The 14930-nt window shown below is 38.4% G+C and overlaps 1 protein-coding gene across 2 annotated transcripts in view; it reads right to left on the reverse strand.

The window, feature by feature from the left end:
• Nucleotides 1–1439: 1439 nt before the first annotated feature.
• The window catches only part of LOC109082453 (intersectin-1-like), a 44471-nt gene continuing 30980 nt past the window's right edge, over nucleotides 1440–14930 (reverse strand). The window contains exons 17-31 of one of the 2 annotated variants that reach the window (XM_042761369.1): nucleotides 10888–10997; nucleotides 10583–10794; nucleotides 10317–10438; nucleotides 9576–9590; nucleotides 8873–9192; nucleotides 8596–8767; nucleotides 7487–7692; nucleotides 7107–7189; nucleotides 6841–7007; nucleotides 6625–6670; nucleotides 6289–6410; nucleotides 5869–5992; nucleotides 5227–5418; nucleotides 1758–1879; nucleotides 1440–1596 (exon numbers count right to left, since the gene is read on the reverse strand). In XM_042761369.1, coding sequence (XP_042617303.1) covers nucleotides 1474–1596; nucleotides 1758–1879; nucleotides 5227–5418; nucleotides 5869–5992; nucleotides 6289–6410; nucleotides 6625–6670; nucleotides 6841–7007; nucleotides 7107–7189; nucleotides 7487–7692; nucleotides 8596–8767; nucleotides 8873–9192; nucleotides 9576–9590; nucleotides 10317–10438; nucleotides 10583–10794; nucleotides 10888–10997 — 2136 coding nt within the window. In that variant the 3' untranslated portion in view covers nucleotides 1440–1473. The remainder of the gene's footprint in view (nucleotides 1597–1757; nucleotides 1880–5226; nucleotides 5419–5868; nucleotides 5993–6288; nucleotides 6411–6624; nucleotides 6671–6840; nucleotides 7008–7106; nucleotides 7190–7486; nucleotides 7693–8595; nucleotides 8768–8872; nucleotides 9193–9575; nucleotides 9591–10316; nucleotides 10439–10582; nucleotides 10795–10887; nucleotides 10998–14930) is intronic. The other variant, XM_042761372.1, reaches the window with a different exon arrangement.

A 14930-nucleotide genomic window follows, 5' to 3' on the forward strand; every position in this document is an offset into this window, starting at 1 on the left:
ATATTTGCTCAGAATGACTTATCCTCTATATATAAAAATTAATTTTGAAGTGTTTGGAAGCTGCACTTTAAGAAATATAAGACAATTTATGTTTACTTTTTTACTGTTATTTCAATAAATCACTAAGGCAAAACCGTTCAAGCTATCCAAAATCCATTCGCAATTTAAGTTCCTCAATGTTTTGGCATCATGTAGACAAAGTTTGGTGTGTATACTGTAATTCTCCTCTGAGCAGTATGCATTAATTCACAGCTATATTTTTCCAAAAATCCATATTCAAATCAATATAACTGACTTCCTGTTCATCGTAGCTGATGACTGTGAATTAGAAAGTTGTCCGTCTTGATAAGAACAATTTATGTACTGAGTTTGGTGTCTGTAGCTAAAACTAACCCCCTCACTTTTGACAAAAGGTGGCGCTATAGAGTGGCTCCTCCACGCCCTTTCATGAGCTTTTGCCATTGTCTAGCTATCATTAATACTGATATGTGTTCTCAGTTTTATGTAATTCTGAGCATGTTATCTGCCTCAAAATCACCAGAACAGAATATTCAAGTTTGACACGTTGCCATGGCAACACTATATTAGATATCAATATCCCCACAAGAGATTTACATCGGCCGTGTTTTGTCATTATTCTGATGAAGTTTGAAGCAAATCGAGTAAAAATAAGATGCTGAATTCAAAGCATTTTGAAAATGACACACTTCCTGCTGCCAGTTGGTGGCGCTGTAACTTTGACTCCTAATAGTCACATATATGCGATCGGCATCATACATCGAACAAACCGATGAAGTTTGATCAAACTCAGGTAGTGTATGTTGATGTTATTAGACATTTCCTGTTTCTCATTTCTCGCCATAATTTCAACGCCTCGCCACGGACAAACCGTTCGAGATATCAAAAATATCTTCGCAATTTAGCATCCCCAATGTCTTGAGATCATGTTCACCGAGTTTTGTGGCAAACGGGTGGAGTTCCTCAGAGGAGTATATCAAATTCCAGAGCATGTGTTTTTCACAAAACCCTAAATAGCTAACTTCCTGTTGGGCGGAGCTTATGACATGCAGTGCGAAAGTTGTTTGGTTTGATGAGATCTACATGTGTACCGAGTTTCATATGTATACGTGCAAGTATGCTTGATATATGGCCCTCAATATTCCAGGGGGCGCTGTAGAGCCCCTGTGCCACGCCCGTGTATCAGTCTCTGCCCGGCCCTAATGGCCGCAGATTCCAAGGTGTGTGCCAATTTTCAAGAGTTTTTGAGCATGTTAAGGGCCCCCTCATTAGACGGAATTACATCTGATCTATTCTTATAGTTGTCTCGACTTTGCATTACCTTAATAAATACTGATGCAGTGCATTCTCATTAACAGCTTTAGAGCATTTTTTTTTATTATAGAATAAACACAAATGCAAAGAGCTTAAATTGCATGGAAACTAATGATGGAGTCAGGATTTCCTCTGTGTTAATCAGTAGGTGGCATACTTGAGCAGTTTAATGTTGCACATGATCAGCTCTTTCCAGTTGACAAAGATCATGGCCACCTCCTTCTCAGTCAACAATTCCGACTCCAGCAGAGGCTTCTGGAACGTCTGAAAGCAAACCATTAATATTGGTTACAACTTTTTAAAATACAATTACATACTTATTAACAGCGGTTTCTTGATTTTTTTTAAACACCAAACAACAGTCCTGCTATTGATCTTGGCCACTCTGTAGGCCTGATTAAACCATAATTTCTTATGAGTTTTACCTCAGTGACTAGCTGCAGGTCATTGACATAGTTCTCCTCTGTAACAATAAGCTCATGTATGTAACCCTGCCTCTTCCGTTCCACTGGGGTCAGCATGTCAAGCAGGTGGAGGTCGGCACACCCTGTGAAACGCACAGAGGTCATGCACAGTCACATCTCATGCTTAGATTAATACATAAAAGAAAAAAAAATATTAATTCATTAGTACATTAATTCAATTGTATTTTAAGCAAATTACTTTGGTTAGAATAATACTGGAAATGAAAGCTGAGTGTTTTATTTCTCTTTGCATTAAGTAAGGAATAATGTATGATTATTATAAAAAAAAAGGGCCTGTCATGAAGCTTATTACACTTATCAAATAAATAACTGGACATGAAACATTGATTTGAGTTGAACTTACTTTATTATGTGAGAGGAAAGAGATGACGGAGTGATACGAGGCAATACTAGCAGTTATTGTAGGAACACGCTCAATTATACAAAAATATTTGACCGCAGAATGCTGTAATTGCCCGATCAGAATCAATTATTCCAGACAGCGGTTTAAAAAAAGCAAACTAAATGTGCATTATCTTCTATAGAATATGCATGCAGGCATATTCCTCGTGCAATACTGATTTTATGCCACATGTGTGAGTCATGAATTAAACATCATTGTGCATTCAAAAACATTATGCGTGTGATAGTGACACAATCACTTCATCTGGTAGCAGATTGAAAATAAATAAAGCCAGTCTGCAGTTGCAATGAAGTTCTTTAATGGTTACACATTTTTTTTTTATAAAGGTGGTATGACACTTTGTTTAAAGCTAGGAACTGTTGTATATAGTTGAGTTTTTAACTGTACATTCATTTTATTTTGATAAAATGCTTTAATGGTCAAGTGATGTTTTGGACATTTTGGTGAGATATTCAGAACAAATGCATTGTATTACAGAGTATTGCAAATACTGAATGGGAAGGAAGCAGTTGTGCTTCTGTAGTCTGAGGAGGATTTTCAAAACAAAACAAAAAACCTTGCAAGAGACTGGTCACGGACATGATGGACAGTCCATCCAGCCAATAATAAAGCAGCAACCTCAAATACTGTGGAACCAATAAAGAATCACACAGACATGATTTCATGTCTTGTTTCTCAGCATTGAAATTACAACACTGTTATGAGGCAGGAAAAAAAAAACAATCAGTGAGTTGCCAGTACAATATTGTAGGAGTACAAATTAATGCCATGCTTTGTTTGCTTTCTAACAAGCAGAAAAAACACACTGGATGATCTTATGGCCCTAACTCAGTCTCTTGTTCATATATTTAAAAGAAAATTCCAGTCTTTCATGTTTCACATGTAAACCTCTATTTAGTCATAAGCATTTGTGATTAGAAGGGTAAGCTTATGTACAGTACATTAATGCTGTTTAGGGTTTCATTCAAAGCATGACATCTCAATTTCATAATATTTATTGGACTAAATGCTCTCTACTTACACTTTCATATTTTTGTTTTCTGGTAAAGGACGGTGTACATACTGCAGTGGATTTTTTAAAACACTATGCATAACAATTTTTGATCATTATAAAAATAGTGAGCAGTTATATCAAGAACACCTTGAAATCTAGTGTTCTCAAAATCAACATTAAAAACAACTGAAAATTCAATCAACATGACAGAATGATGACAGCAAACGATTGAGAATACATAAAATCATTCATCCATCTATATGGGAAACACAATTATATAAGAAATGAACACTGAAAGTCTAATCATGTAAGGAAACCCTTAACGAGTACGTCACTTCCAGCAACATTTTATACATGTACGCACTTTGTCTATCATTGTACCATTATCCTTAAGTGGCAGTTGTGCATTTTTTTTTTTGGTTTGCAACACCAATTCTCAACCCCATCACACAAACACAATGAAACAAACAATCAAGAAACAAACAAACTAGCAAGCATACAAACACAAATCAATTCATCCACTGTTTTGGTATGAACATGTGAGAGACACAGAGAGGCATGTGACTGCACCGGATGAACTGAGTTGTCCATCTTGTCCGTCAAATTGACTGACAGCACCTGTGTGTACTGGAAGGGGTGAAGGGGGAGGGATTGTTCTGAATGACACACAATAGTATTCTACATGAAGTCCACATATCCGACCATTTGAGGACACTTCAACTCATTTTCGAGATCACTTGACTTGTTTTAGACACACTTTGGCATCCAAGAAGTATGACATCTTGATATTTCAACTGGTCGGATATGTTGTACACATCGCTATGTCTCAATTTCACATATTAGAGCCTTGATGAGTTTGCAATGACACTAGTAAGCACGTCAGTTATGACATGTTTGCACCCCATTACGTCATGACTCATGAATAGTGGGTCATTCTGTGGTGCTATGATCCAATGAGAAACCCGGGGGCGGGGTTTGGAGGAGCGAAAAAGAGCGTGCATTAGTCGGATGAAGCAGTGGAACTTAACACTGAATGGAAGCATTTTGATTGGTTGCTTTATAACAAATTTTCTTTTTTACCTACAGGCTTTGAGGCGAGATCACAGAAAGCCACAAAAGGACCCACTATCCAGCACATTTTGATTAGTGTTTCAATTCATTGTACAAATTCAGTGTGAATGATTAATTTCATGAATTTGTAAAAGAAGAAAGGGAAGAGATCCTTCAGATATTAGGCATTCTTGTTTATTTAATTGCTTTAATGCGGAGGATGCTGGCTGGCAATTTTGCCCGAGAGTCTACGGTTCTGAATATTGAAGTTAACAACTGCTCTCTGTAGTATTCGTCTCTTCTGGCCACAAAGCCAGCTGTGAGGGGGGGCAGTCACATGATCAATGTTCCATCTCCCATCATCCCGCTGGGCACAGTTTAAGGGATAGTGGGTCGCTTTGAGGACTTTCAAGGCTGAGTGGGATATGGGCAACATAAGAGTCCTAGAAAGAGGAAAACACAGCACATAAGCCAAAAAAAAGGGGGGAAAATCTAAATAAAAAAGGAAAGAAAAGAAAAACCACAATGTGCAAATTCTTCACGAGCTAGGAGAACTTAATGAACTCTGCAAGACACTTTTCACAGGACGCCACAATGACAAGGACACCATCATGCAGGCAGAGAGAGAAAGAGAGGTGAGAGTCTACTTAATGCTCTACAACATGAGGTGAGAGGTTGCTTGGAAACAGGAAGAGGAGGGGCTTCAGTGTGGACACTGGAGGCTCTATAACTCACCACATCGTGAGGACATATCTAAAACTAAATTTGAGAGAAGGTCCTCAAGGATTTAAAAGAAATGACTGTATTGGCACAGTCCATTTAATGATGTTATGGTGACACTTCAAGCCAATTGTCTCTCAAAGGGATTTCAGAATTTATCTGTTATCTCTAATTTCTTTGAGCAGGATAGAGAGAGGTTCAGTGTGAGTGTGTGTATAAAATACAGAATTTTCTGGACTCACATTGTTGGCTGGGATCTGTGTCGGTGGTCAGCTTGACGTAGTTTGATGGGAAAAGGCCAATGGAACCATTCAGCTCTCCCTTCCACCAATCAGGATCCTCTTTGCTCAAAACATTGATGATTTGGCCTTTCCCGAAAGGCAGCTCATCATCGTTCTGAGCCGTGTAATCATACATGCCAATCACCTGGCACACTATGGAGGCGAAACACAAGCGCACATGTAAAATATAAGATGGCTTGGTTTTTATGCAATGATCTTATACGACTGTAGTACATTTTCACATTTTGATAATATTTTCAACATACTTTTCAACTACTGACAAATTAATTTCAAAATCTCTATTTCGTTATTTAGAATAATTATAATATATTTATTCCTGATTACTGGAGTATTTGCTTAGCTATTTGGTAGACTGCCTTTATCTACCAACTATGAGGACATGCAAATGCTATGAAAAATGCAAAAACTATGAGTTGATGATGGTGTGTTGGCAGTAATGTACATGTAACCTAGCCTGTACTAAAAGACAAGAGGCAACATGCTCAACTGACATAATTATATATCGCCTTCAACGTTTTAATTCTAAAAAGAACAAAGTACAAACGTATGAAACCAGTTACTTGCATAATAAGTTACCTGTACCTGCATTGGGTGTTGGCAGCTTGGGTGGGTTGGGCTCTGTGGGTGTGGTCTTACTGGTACAGGGGCTCAATAATTTTACATAATTAGCTGGAAACCAGCCAATCTGACGCTTCTTTCCTCTTGCCTGAAGAGAGCAACAGCAGTGGGCCATTAAAATGAATCTGAAGTAAAAATTTAGCATACAATCTAATTTCTAAGGAACAGCGATATCTCACTGGTATCACCATATTATATCATATTCCACAAGCACGGATGTCATAAATTAAATTAAGTAAATCTGAGCACCAGTAAGCAGATTTAACATTACAGAGCACCAAATATGCGCTGCTTCTATAACTACAGATTCTATTTAATGTTTAAGGTTTGTGTTATTGTAGTAGTAAGTGTGGGTGTACTTAATAGCATGTGTGTTATTCAGACCTGAAGTTCTCCTTCCCACCATCCTCCTGGGTTTTTCTTGCGAATGAGAATGAGCTGGCCAGGTGCTAAGGTGAGCTGCTCTGCCCCGGTGGCTGTGTAAGGAGCAATCACCTGGGCAATCTCTGAACACAGAAGAAAAATACAGGTCAAAAGAGAAAAAAGCAGGAATACAGGGCCGCTTGCTAATAAAATACTGTTATGGTATAATTTTGGTCTCTGAATTTAGTTATAAAAAGCCACAAAACTGTTTTTTTTTAGCTAAAATTCTCTCAATCACAGGCAACCTATGGTACAAGTTTGATGAGAGAGTTATAGCATGAGGACATCAGCACCCACCTGGTTTCCTCCCTAAACTTCCTGTTTTTCCAGCAGATCCCAAACCCTAGAAAAAAGTGGAAGGAATGCTATTGTTATACTGATTTTATTGGTTGAAAACATTCCTTATTTGACTACAATAACAACTTTCTGCATGCAACTGCATTTGTATCAACAGTACTGCATTATAAAAAAGCTCAAACAATTCAAGTTCTGTTTACCACTGTAAGTCGTTACCTCAGATTCTTTAGGTTTGACATAATTAGAGGGGAAGACTCCAGTCTTCCCGCCCACAGTGCCGGTCCACCAATCTCCTTCTTTCTTTGTGACCGTGATGACATCACCTTGCTGGAAGGTCAAGTCACCCTGCTCACTGCTTTCATATGTATACATGGCCACATACTCTGTGATCAGACAGAATCACACAGACTTTCAGATACAAAACGATTAAGAAGACAGAGGGAGAAACACATGATCCATCGAGCTGTCGCTGGTATTCTGACCTTCTCCAAGATCTGTGGGTTTGTTTGGAGATGGGCTGGGTCTCTTAACACTGGGAGGGCTGTCCGAAGAGCCAGACTCAATACTGAAACAGAACAACAGCATTCAAAACTCAAATGATGAAACGCCTAACTGTGTGTTCAACATCACTTATTGTAATAAAACTGGTACTTCATAATGGGGTCATAATTGTTATGTCATGCTCGAAAAGTGAAATCCTATTTATTACAATACATTACGAATATAGTATTATTAGAAACCTGTGCTATTTTGCACAGATGCACTGACAGAAAACTAAAATTTTAATATGCTAACATCCAATAAAAATCACTAATATCAGCTAGTAACTAGTATGGTAATGATATATCACCAAGATACACACCTCATAGATTTCCGGACGGGCCCAGAGATGAGTTTGACGTAAGATTTGGGGAACCATCCTCTCTGCCCTTGAACCTCCCCAAACCACCACATATCCTGCTGCTCCAGGACGGTGATCACGTCATTCTTGTTAAAGTTTAGATGATTGTCTTTCTTGGCTCTCCATGGATACAAAGCCTGCGCCTGCAGACCCTCCACCTTTTCACCCTGGAATCAAGACAGACAGAAAAGAGTTTTCAAAATTAAACTTAAAAAAAAAAAAAAATGCACTGATAAGATCCCAGTACCTAACCATAACTTCCATCTAATTAAATGATGAACAATGGTATGATTCTTTTCATACATATATGTAAAAGCCTGAAAGAAAGAGGCCTTGTAGTCTTTAAAGCAATAGTTCATTTACTAGAAAATTTGCTAACATTTTTAACCTCAGGGCACCCAAGATTTATATGAGTTTCTTCATCAGAACATATTTGGAGAAATTTAGAATTACGTCATTTGCTCACCAATGGATCATCTGCAGTGAATGGGTGCAGTTAAAAATAGAGTCCAAACATCTGATTAAAACATCACAATAATCCACAAGTAATCCACACCACTCCAGTCCATCAATGAATGTCTTGTGAAACAAAAAACTGTGTCTTTGTAACAAACAAATCGATTATTAAGATGGACTTGTATTTTGGCAAGAAGCAAAGGTTTAAAACGGCTTAATGTTGGATTTGTTTATTACAAACACGCAGCAGTTCACTACACAAGACATGAATTGACGGACTGGAGTCGTGTGGATTACATGTGGATTATTGTGATGTTTTTTCAGCTGTTTGGACTCTCATTCTGACGGCACCCATTCACTGCAGAGGATCCACTGGTGTGCAAGTGATGTAATGCTAAATTTCTGATATAGAAACAAACTCATTTACATCATGAATGGTCTTGGAGTCATTTTTGGGTTTGAATTATTCCTTTAAAATGCATAGGTTAGAGTATTTTTTCCATCTATACAGATTTATTTAATACAAGTAGTTAAGAAAAAATAATAAATTTAACACACAAAGAAATCTTATTAATTAATATGGACAGGGGCAGTTTTTGAGAGAGTATATGTACCTGGCCGAGCACAGGTGAGGGTGAGGAGCCGGAGAGGGTTGCCGGGGTGAAAGCAGAGCGTTGTCTGATCTGCCCTCCACTGGGCACGGACAGGGACGGCTGAGTGGGCTGGGTTGGCCATGCATCCCATCCATCACTGTCCTGCTTCTCCACAGTGGAATTAGTTGGCCATCTGAATTAAAGTCACAGGAACATAGAATCAAAATAGATACAGATAAACCCGAGCTGAAAATAAATGTCTGTGCTAGAAATATTTTTTATTGGACAAATTACTTACGTAGTGCTGAAATCTGCCCAGTTACTGGATGCTGAGGAAGAGGAGGAGGCGGGGCCTGGAAGGGCAGGGGCTGAGGAGGGCGGGGCTATCGTTGCAGACTCTGCGGAGACTGGCTGCACAGGTGTGGCTGTGGTCGATGAAGAAGCAGAGGACATATGGGAACCCAATTTAGGGGAGGGACTAGAAGAAGCGCTAGCCCTCAAACTAAGAGGAACTTCAGATTCTGGAATCTTCTCTGCATAATTGGCAGGGAACCAGCCAGTCTTCCCTTTAATCTCTCCTCCTAACCATCCAGGTTCACCTGTCTGAGACTCATCCACCTGTAAAAAACACAACAGAAAACAAATGAGAGACATAACTAAGGAATCTCAGCATCTTCATACATCAGAGAAACCCATGAAGCACAGTGACTGTATGTGATGACACAAAAGACTCATTTTGTTGATTTAATACAGGAAATGGAATAAATGGTCATTGCATCCCAGAGGCATCACTGACATCTCTATGAGTGATCTAATGACAAACACAGCAAAGCCTCTGAAATCTTGCAAAAGACTCAACAACAGACACAGACATGTGGCCACATATTATGATCTCTGTACAGGGTCTGTTTTAGCTCAGTGACGAATGAACAAAACAGACAACATCAAAGACAAACTAAGAAATAAGTAAAAGTGCACGAGGAGCAGTAACCTCGACTTACCCACTCTCCCTTCACCTTCAGGCAGAGTGAGCAAAGGGAGGACAGAGGCAGGGTCAGAGGTCAGGTAATGTACACACTAACAGCACACATATATTCTCTCTCACACAAGACAGAGACAATTACACACTCTCCAGCAAGAACACATCAGAACTATTGCTGTTGATTTAACACATTAACTAATTTTCAAACAAATAACGTTAAAAATATTCAAGCATTTTTAATGCACCCACCCTGGTCTTGACCTAGATGTCATCTTGCATTACTTAAATATATTTTTCTTTTTTAAAGCTACTTTTTGTAATGTCTGTTCAATGTATTTCTCATTGAACACAATATCGACTTTATCTTTGGGGGGTAATTTCTCAGCCACAATTGATGCGTGTTTAATTTGTGATTGATTATATTAATTGGCACATCATGTAATTAACCTAGTTTAAACCTTTAATGACAGCCCTAATCAGAAAATATAAGCACACATTATAGGGCTGAAACTATTCCTCAAACAGTAAACAACAGTAATTATCACTACTAATTAAACTACAGTAAAAACAGCAATATTGTCAAATATTATTACAATTGAAATGAACTTTTATATTTTTTTATTCCTGTCATGGTAAAGCTAAATTTCAGCAGCCATTACTCAAGTCTTCAGTGTCACATGATCCTTCAGAAATTATTTTAATATGCCGATTTGCTGCTCAAGAAGCATTTCTTATTATTAAGATGTTAAAAATTGCTTACCATCACTATATCTCCAGGATGGATGGTGATCTCATCATGACTGCGGGCCTCAAAGGGATACAGTGCTCTATAGTAGACCACCTTTACATTCTCCTGATTAAAGCCAGACACTGGAATCTTATCTATAACACAAACACAAAAGTTATATTGATTTACGCCATTTAGGGTGAGCTTAACATGTCTCAATATGGATAAACAAACAAAAAGCAGCTGCGAAAACAATCCAATTCATGTCTGTCTGGTTCAACAATCTTCTTTTGTCTCACCTGCCATAGACCACGGGAACGGAGCCTGTAGTTTCCCTGATTGCGGATGCTGTGGGAGGAGTTTGGAGAGGTTTTCATGTACTTCGGCTCTGCTGTGGTTCTCCTCTTCACTCACTTGGCTTATCCAAGCCTGAGACACAGGAGGAGTGGGCGCTTTACCCACCCCATCATCTCTCCATGCAGGAGACACACCATCCTCTGTCCCTGACAACCTGAAGGAAAGTAAGGGACAAAATGAATGGCAGTTAGAAAAGTCTAATTATTTTTTCCCCCACAGAGAATGGCCATGGAAGGGCATAAAATACCTAGACTCTTGCAGTTCTGTGGACTTCCTGCCATGTGACGGCTGGGTGATGTCAGCCTCCAGCCCCTTTTGTTTCTGCCTCTGTTGTTTGTTGTGGATCTCTCTCAGCTCCTGCAATGCATGATGGGATATTGGAGGAAAGGTAAGGGGGAGTATGGGGGCAACAGGGCTCTGTTTGCGCTCACCCTCTCTCTCTCACACACAGATAGGTTCGCAGTTGTGCCCTGCAAGTGCAGTCTGGACAATCTGTTCAAAGTCTCAGTCACATAACCTCTACTCGTTTTTTTATATTGAATCATATTTCTGACTATAGCTCATAGGTAAAAATATCTAAAAATATTGAAAACCTAAATTTTCAAACTCTCTGCTATCTCTAAACATTTTAATTATTTAAAATAGAAAATGTAAAAACAGTACACAGCATATACATTGTGTGCTTGACTAAGATTCATGTAACCATTTATAATTTTAATAAATGGCTAGCAAATGGTTCACTAATGTAACAACTGACTGACAGCCAATTCAGTGCATTTATATTTAAATATTGGATGCGTAAATCGTACACTTGCATGGTACATGGCGCAAACTGCATAGCGATTGCGTTCATGACGACAGGCTGCAATGCCTGCTGGGTAAGGTCACTTGAACCACAGAAACCACAAGAGAGGAAACAACAGGCTGTGCTTCAGCAGACCAATGGAAACACTGCTGCTTATGTAAGACCAGACCATTCCACCAATAAGCAAGCTCTTTGGGAAACATCATCAGGATTCGGTAAAGGAGTCGTGTTAATTATTATTATTTTTTTAGATATTAAAATAACTGATCTGTTGATAGCACATATGTCTTACTGAGAGTATGTTTCTCTGGTCTGGGATCTCTTATCGAAGCTATATTTGTGTTAAATGTTGAATGTCACATAAGCACATTTTACACATCGAATTACACAATCAAAGAAAGATCACTGCAAGCGGTCTGGTAATAGACAGACTCTAGAAAGACAGAGAAAGTTAGCCATTCAAGTGTAAAACACACATATATACACCCCAAACCAGTGTAAAAGGGAGTGAGTGTTTAGATTTCATGAACCAGACATGCACTTTTTAATGCATCTGAAATGCACATGCACTGAAAATGTGAAGTTTGCTTCTGTTAACAACTTCACTGACAATTTATTTCTTCTTCTTCCTTTTTAAATGTAGCCTAATTTTTGCAGGGAAAGCATTTTCTTGATCACACCAAGACCAATGTAACTAAATGACATGAACCTATAAAATTACTTAAGAATTAAACAATAATAAAAGTGAAAAGAAAGTGAACTAAAACTATTCAGATGTTTATTTAAAATATTTGAATGAATTGTTCAGCATCCAACTAACTAAATAAATGCTAAATTCCTAGCAGATGGAAAAAAGACAGATCACTGCAGTACAATATGTCTCAAAATTCTTCAAATTTGGTGTAATAGAGTTTACAGCTATTTTAAAATCTTAAAGATAAAATCTAAAAGATAATGCACTCCTTAAGTGACTAGAACGTAAATGGCAGTAAAAATTCTGTAATGGGTGCTACAAGATTTAAAATTATGTATATATACATAAAAAAAATAGAAAAATGATGTTCAGGTTCATGCATAAGATTTTGGATCTAATTGACACACGTCTTGGAAAAATAAAAAGCAGCACAATCAACCTTATGCGTTATTTACCATGATCTGCCTCAGATCAGTGCACAAAAAGGCATAGCTTTTTTCCGATGCGTGAAGGTTTAGAATAGCTACAGCGCTGCTTTTGATGGCCTTCTCAAAGGGAGCTGGAGGAGGTGCAGTGAGACACACGAGCAGGGGACGTGGTGTAGGGTGAAAACAAAGGTCGGGGGAGAGGGAGGGATGACCTGGATGTAGAAGTCTATATGCTTCAAACAGGCCAGCAGTGCTGCGAGACAGTCCAACAGCACCTCGTCCACAGAGCTCCCTGACTGCAAGAGACACAGAGCCACCCATATGGTGACGGGTCAAAGGTCACACCATCATCATCATCATCATCATCATTTTGTTTGCACTCTGTTCTGATGTGTACTCAGCTCTTCACAATGCAGAGCCTCTTAAGCTTATTTATCTTAAGTACAGAGCGAAACAAACGGACTAGACGTGACATCTGAACCAGAGCAGAGCAGTAAAGCCTTTGCTCTGTTAATTAGTGCGAGCTACAGGCTTAAAATAAATCTCCAAAACTATTCTTTCAGGAATATTATTCATCAGGGCTCAACAATAAAGATGGACCCATGTCACAAGGTCAGTATGAGAGACTTGAAAATGCAATGCTCAAGCACATGACACAAAAAATACAACAAGACCCAATGCATAGACCAAAGCGGTCTGTCTGGTGCACGTCCAAACAATCTACAAACAAGAGCACATCCTACATATACATACAGCTTTGAACTCTGCTGTCATCATGACACCTAGAGTAGCACACATCTTGGTTTTCAACCGCACCAGAATTCCACTTTTTTTGGGGGGGGGGGATTTAATATGGATGATTTTGTGGCTGTAATTTCCAGAATTTTCAGGAATATGTACAACAGATGCAAGTCATACATGACAGAAAAAAAATAAAAATGCAGAAAGCTTGTTTATTTTTTTCTGACACTCACTTGTATGTTAAGTTATTTTTGTTATTTTATATTTTGTTCTTAAAATTAAGAAAGAAATTGCTCACGTTAAAATTAAGAAATTGCACACAATAAGACAAAGATACTTTTGGTTTTTAGGATATTTTATGTTTTTAATTTTTTAAGTATTTAATTTATGAATTAAACATACTGATCCTTATTAAAGCTACTAAGACAGCAGCAGGTATATTAGGCTGCTGTAACTTTAAGACCTAATGCACAGTTCCAAAACACATTAGATTTTCTCACAACTATTTATATTCACTTAAATGACTAAGTTTACAGGAAGACTCAGTGAGAGGGGCATTTTGACATCACTTTGTGTATTTCACCATTCAAGCATATGTGACAGCTGGCTTTCTTTGAGTGTGTGTCAGTCAGTGCACAAGTACCACATTATACTTTTTGTTTTCTAAATACATTTATACTGTATTTTCAATGTTTATCTCAATCTTTTCAAATCAAATAACTATTTTATTTATTAATTATTATTATTATCATTATTAGGAGTTTTGTAGTATTTTGAGTTTGGTCATCCTATTTGAAAATATGACAAGGGCAGGTAAAAATCTGAGCAGATAAAAAAAAAAATCCTTATTGTAGAGCCCTGTTGATGTCTTAGTAAAGGGAAGTAGTCAAGACAAGACACAACTGCAAGTGTGCTACTCTAACTCCCCTCATATAGGGCAACAGAGAGCACAGTGCTGTGAGTAGATGGTAATAGTTTAGTAGTAGTTTTCTGGGGGTTAACAGCATTATCAGGTTGTCTACCTGTCGCCCCCTCCGCTCTTCATTAAGTAGCTCCGATTGCAGGTTCTCCATCCTAGCAGTGTGGGTCTGATAGAACAGCCCCAAGGACTGTACCACCACGAAGGGTAAAGCGGGGTAAAGCACGGTCAAGCCAGAACAACAAGGGCCAACCAAGCCGTATAAACAGGGTGAAGGGAGGGGAGTTGAGAGGGAGTCAGCCAGGATGAATGGAGGATGAGGAGGACGAGGGGCGGGGTGACAGAGTGAGCAGCAGGCAGATACAGTGAGAGAGGAACAAGAGATTGTGTGACGCAGTGAAAATACTTCTACTTTATCACACACTCTCTTTCTATTATTCTGAAGGCACATTCAGACAAAATTAAGAGTGTTCTGTTGGTTTTATCACATACACTGGGTGGAAGGTCAATGATGTCTCTTACTTCCTCTTTCATTCACACAAATACAGAGAGCCCAAAATGAACACCGCCCCAACTGTCAATGGTGAGTTACTTCAGCAAATTCACCACAGTTTTTTCTTATTAGCCATGAAACAGGTGTTTGGTTTTTTATTTTATATGTATATCATCTAAAGTATTCAGATGATTGTTAAAATGTGTTTTC

The sequence above is a fragment of the Cyprinus carpio genome, chromosome A1 (genome assembly GCF_018340385.1).
Source record: "Cyprinus carpio isolate SPL01 chromosome A1, ASM1834038v1, whole genome shotgun sequence".
NCBI lineage: Eukaryota > Metazoa > Chordata > Actinopteri > Cypriniformes > Cyprinidae > Cyprinus > Cyprinus carpio.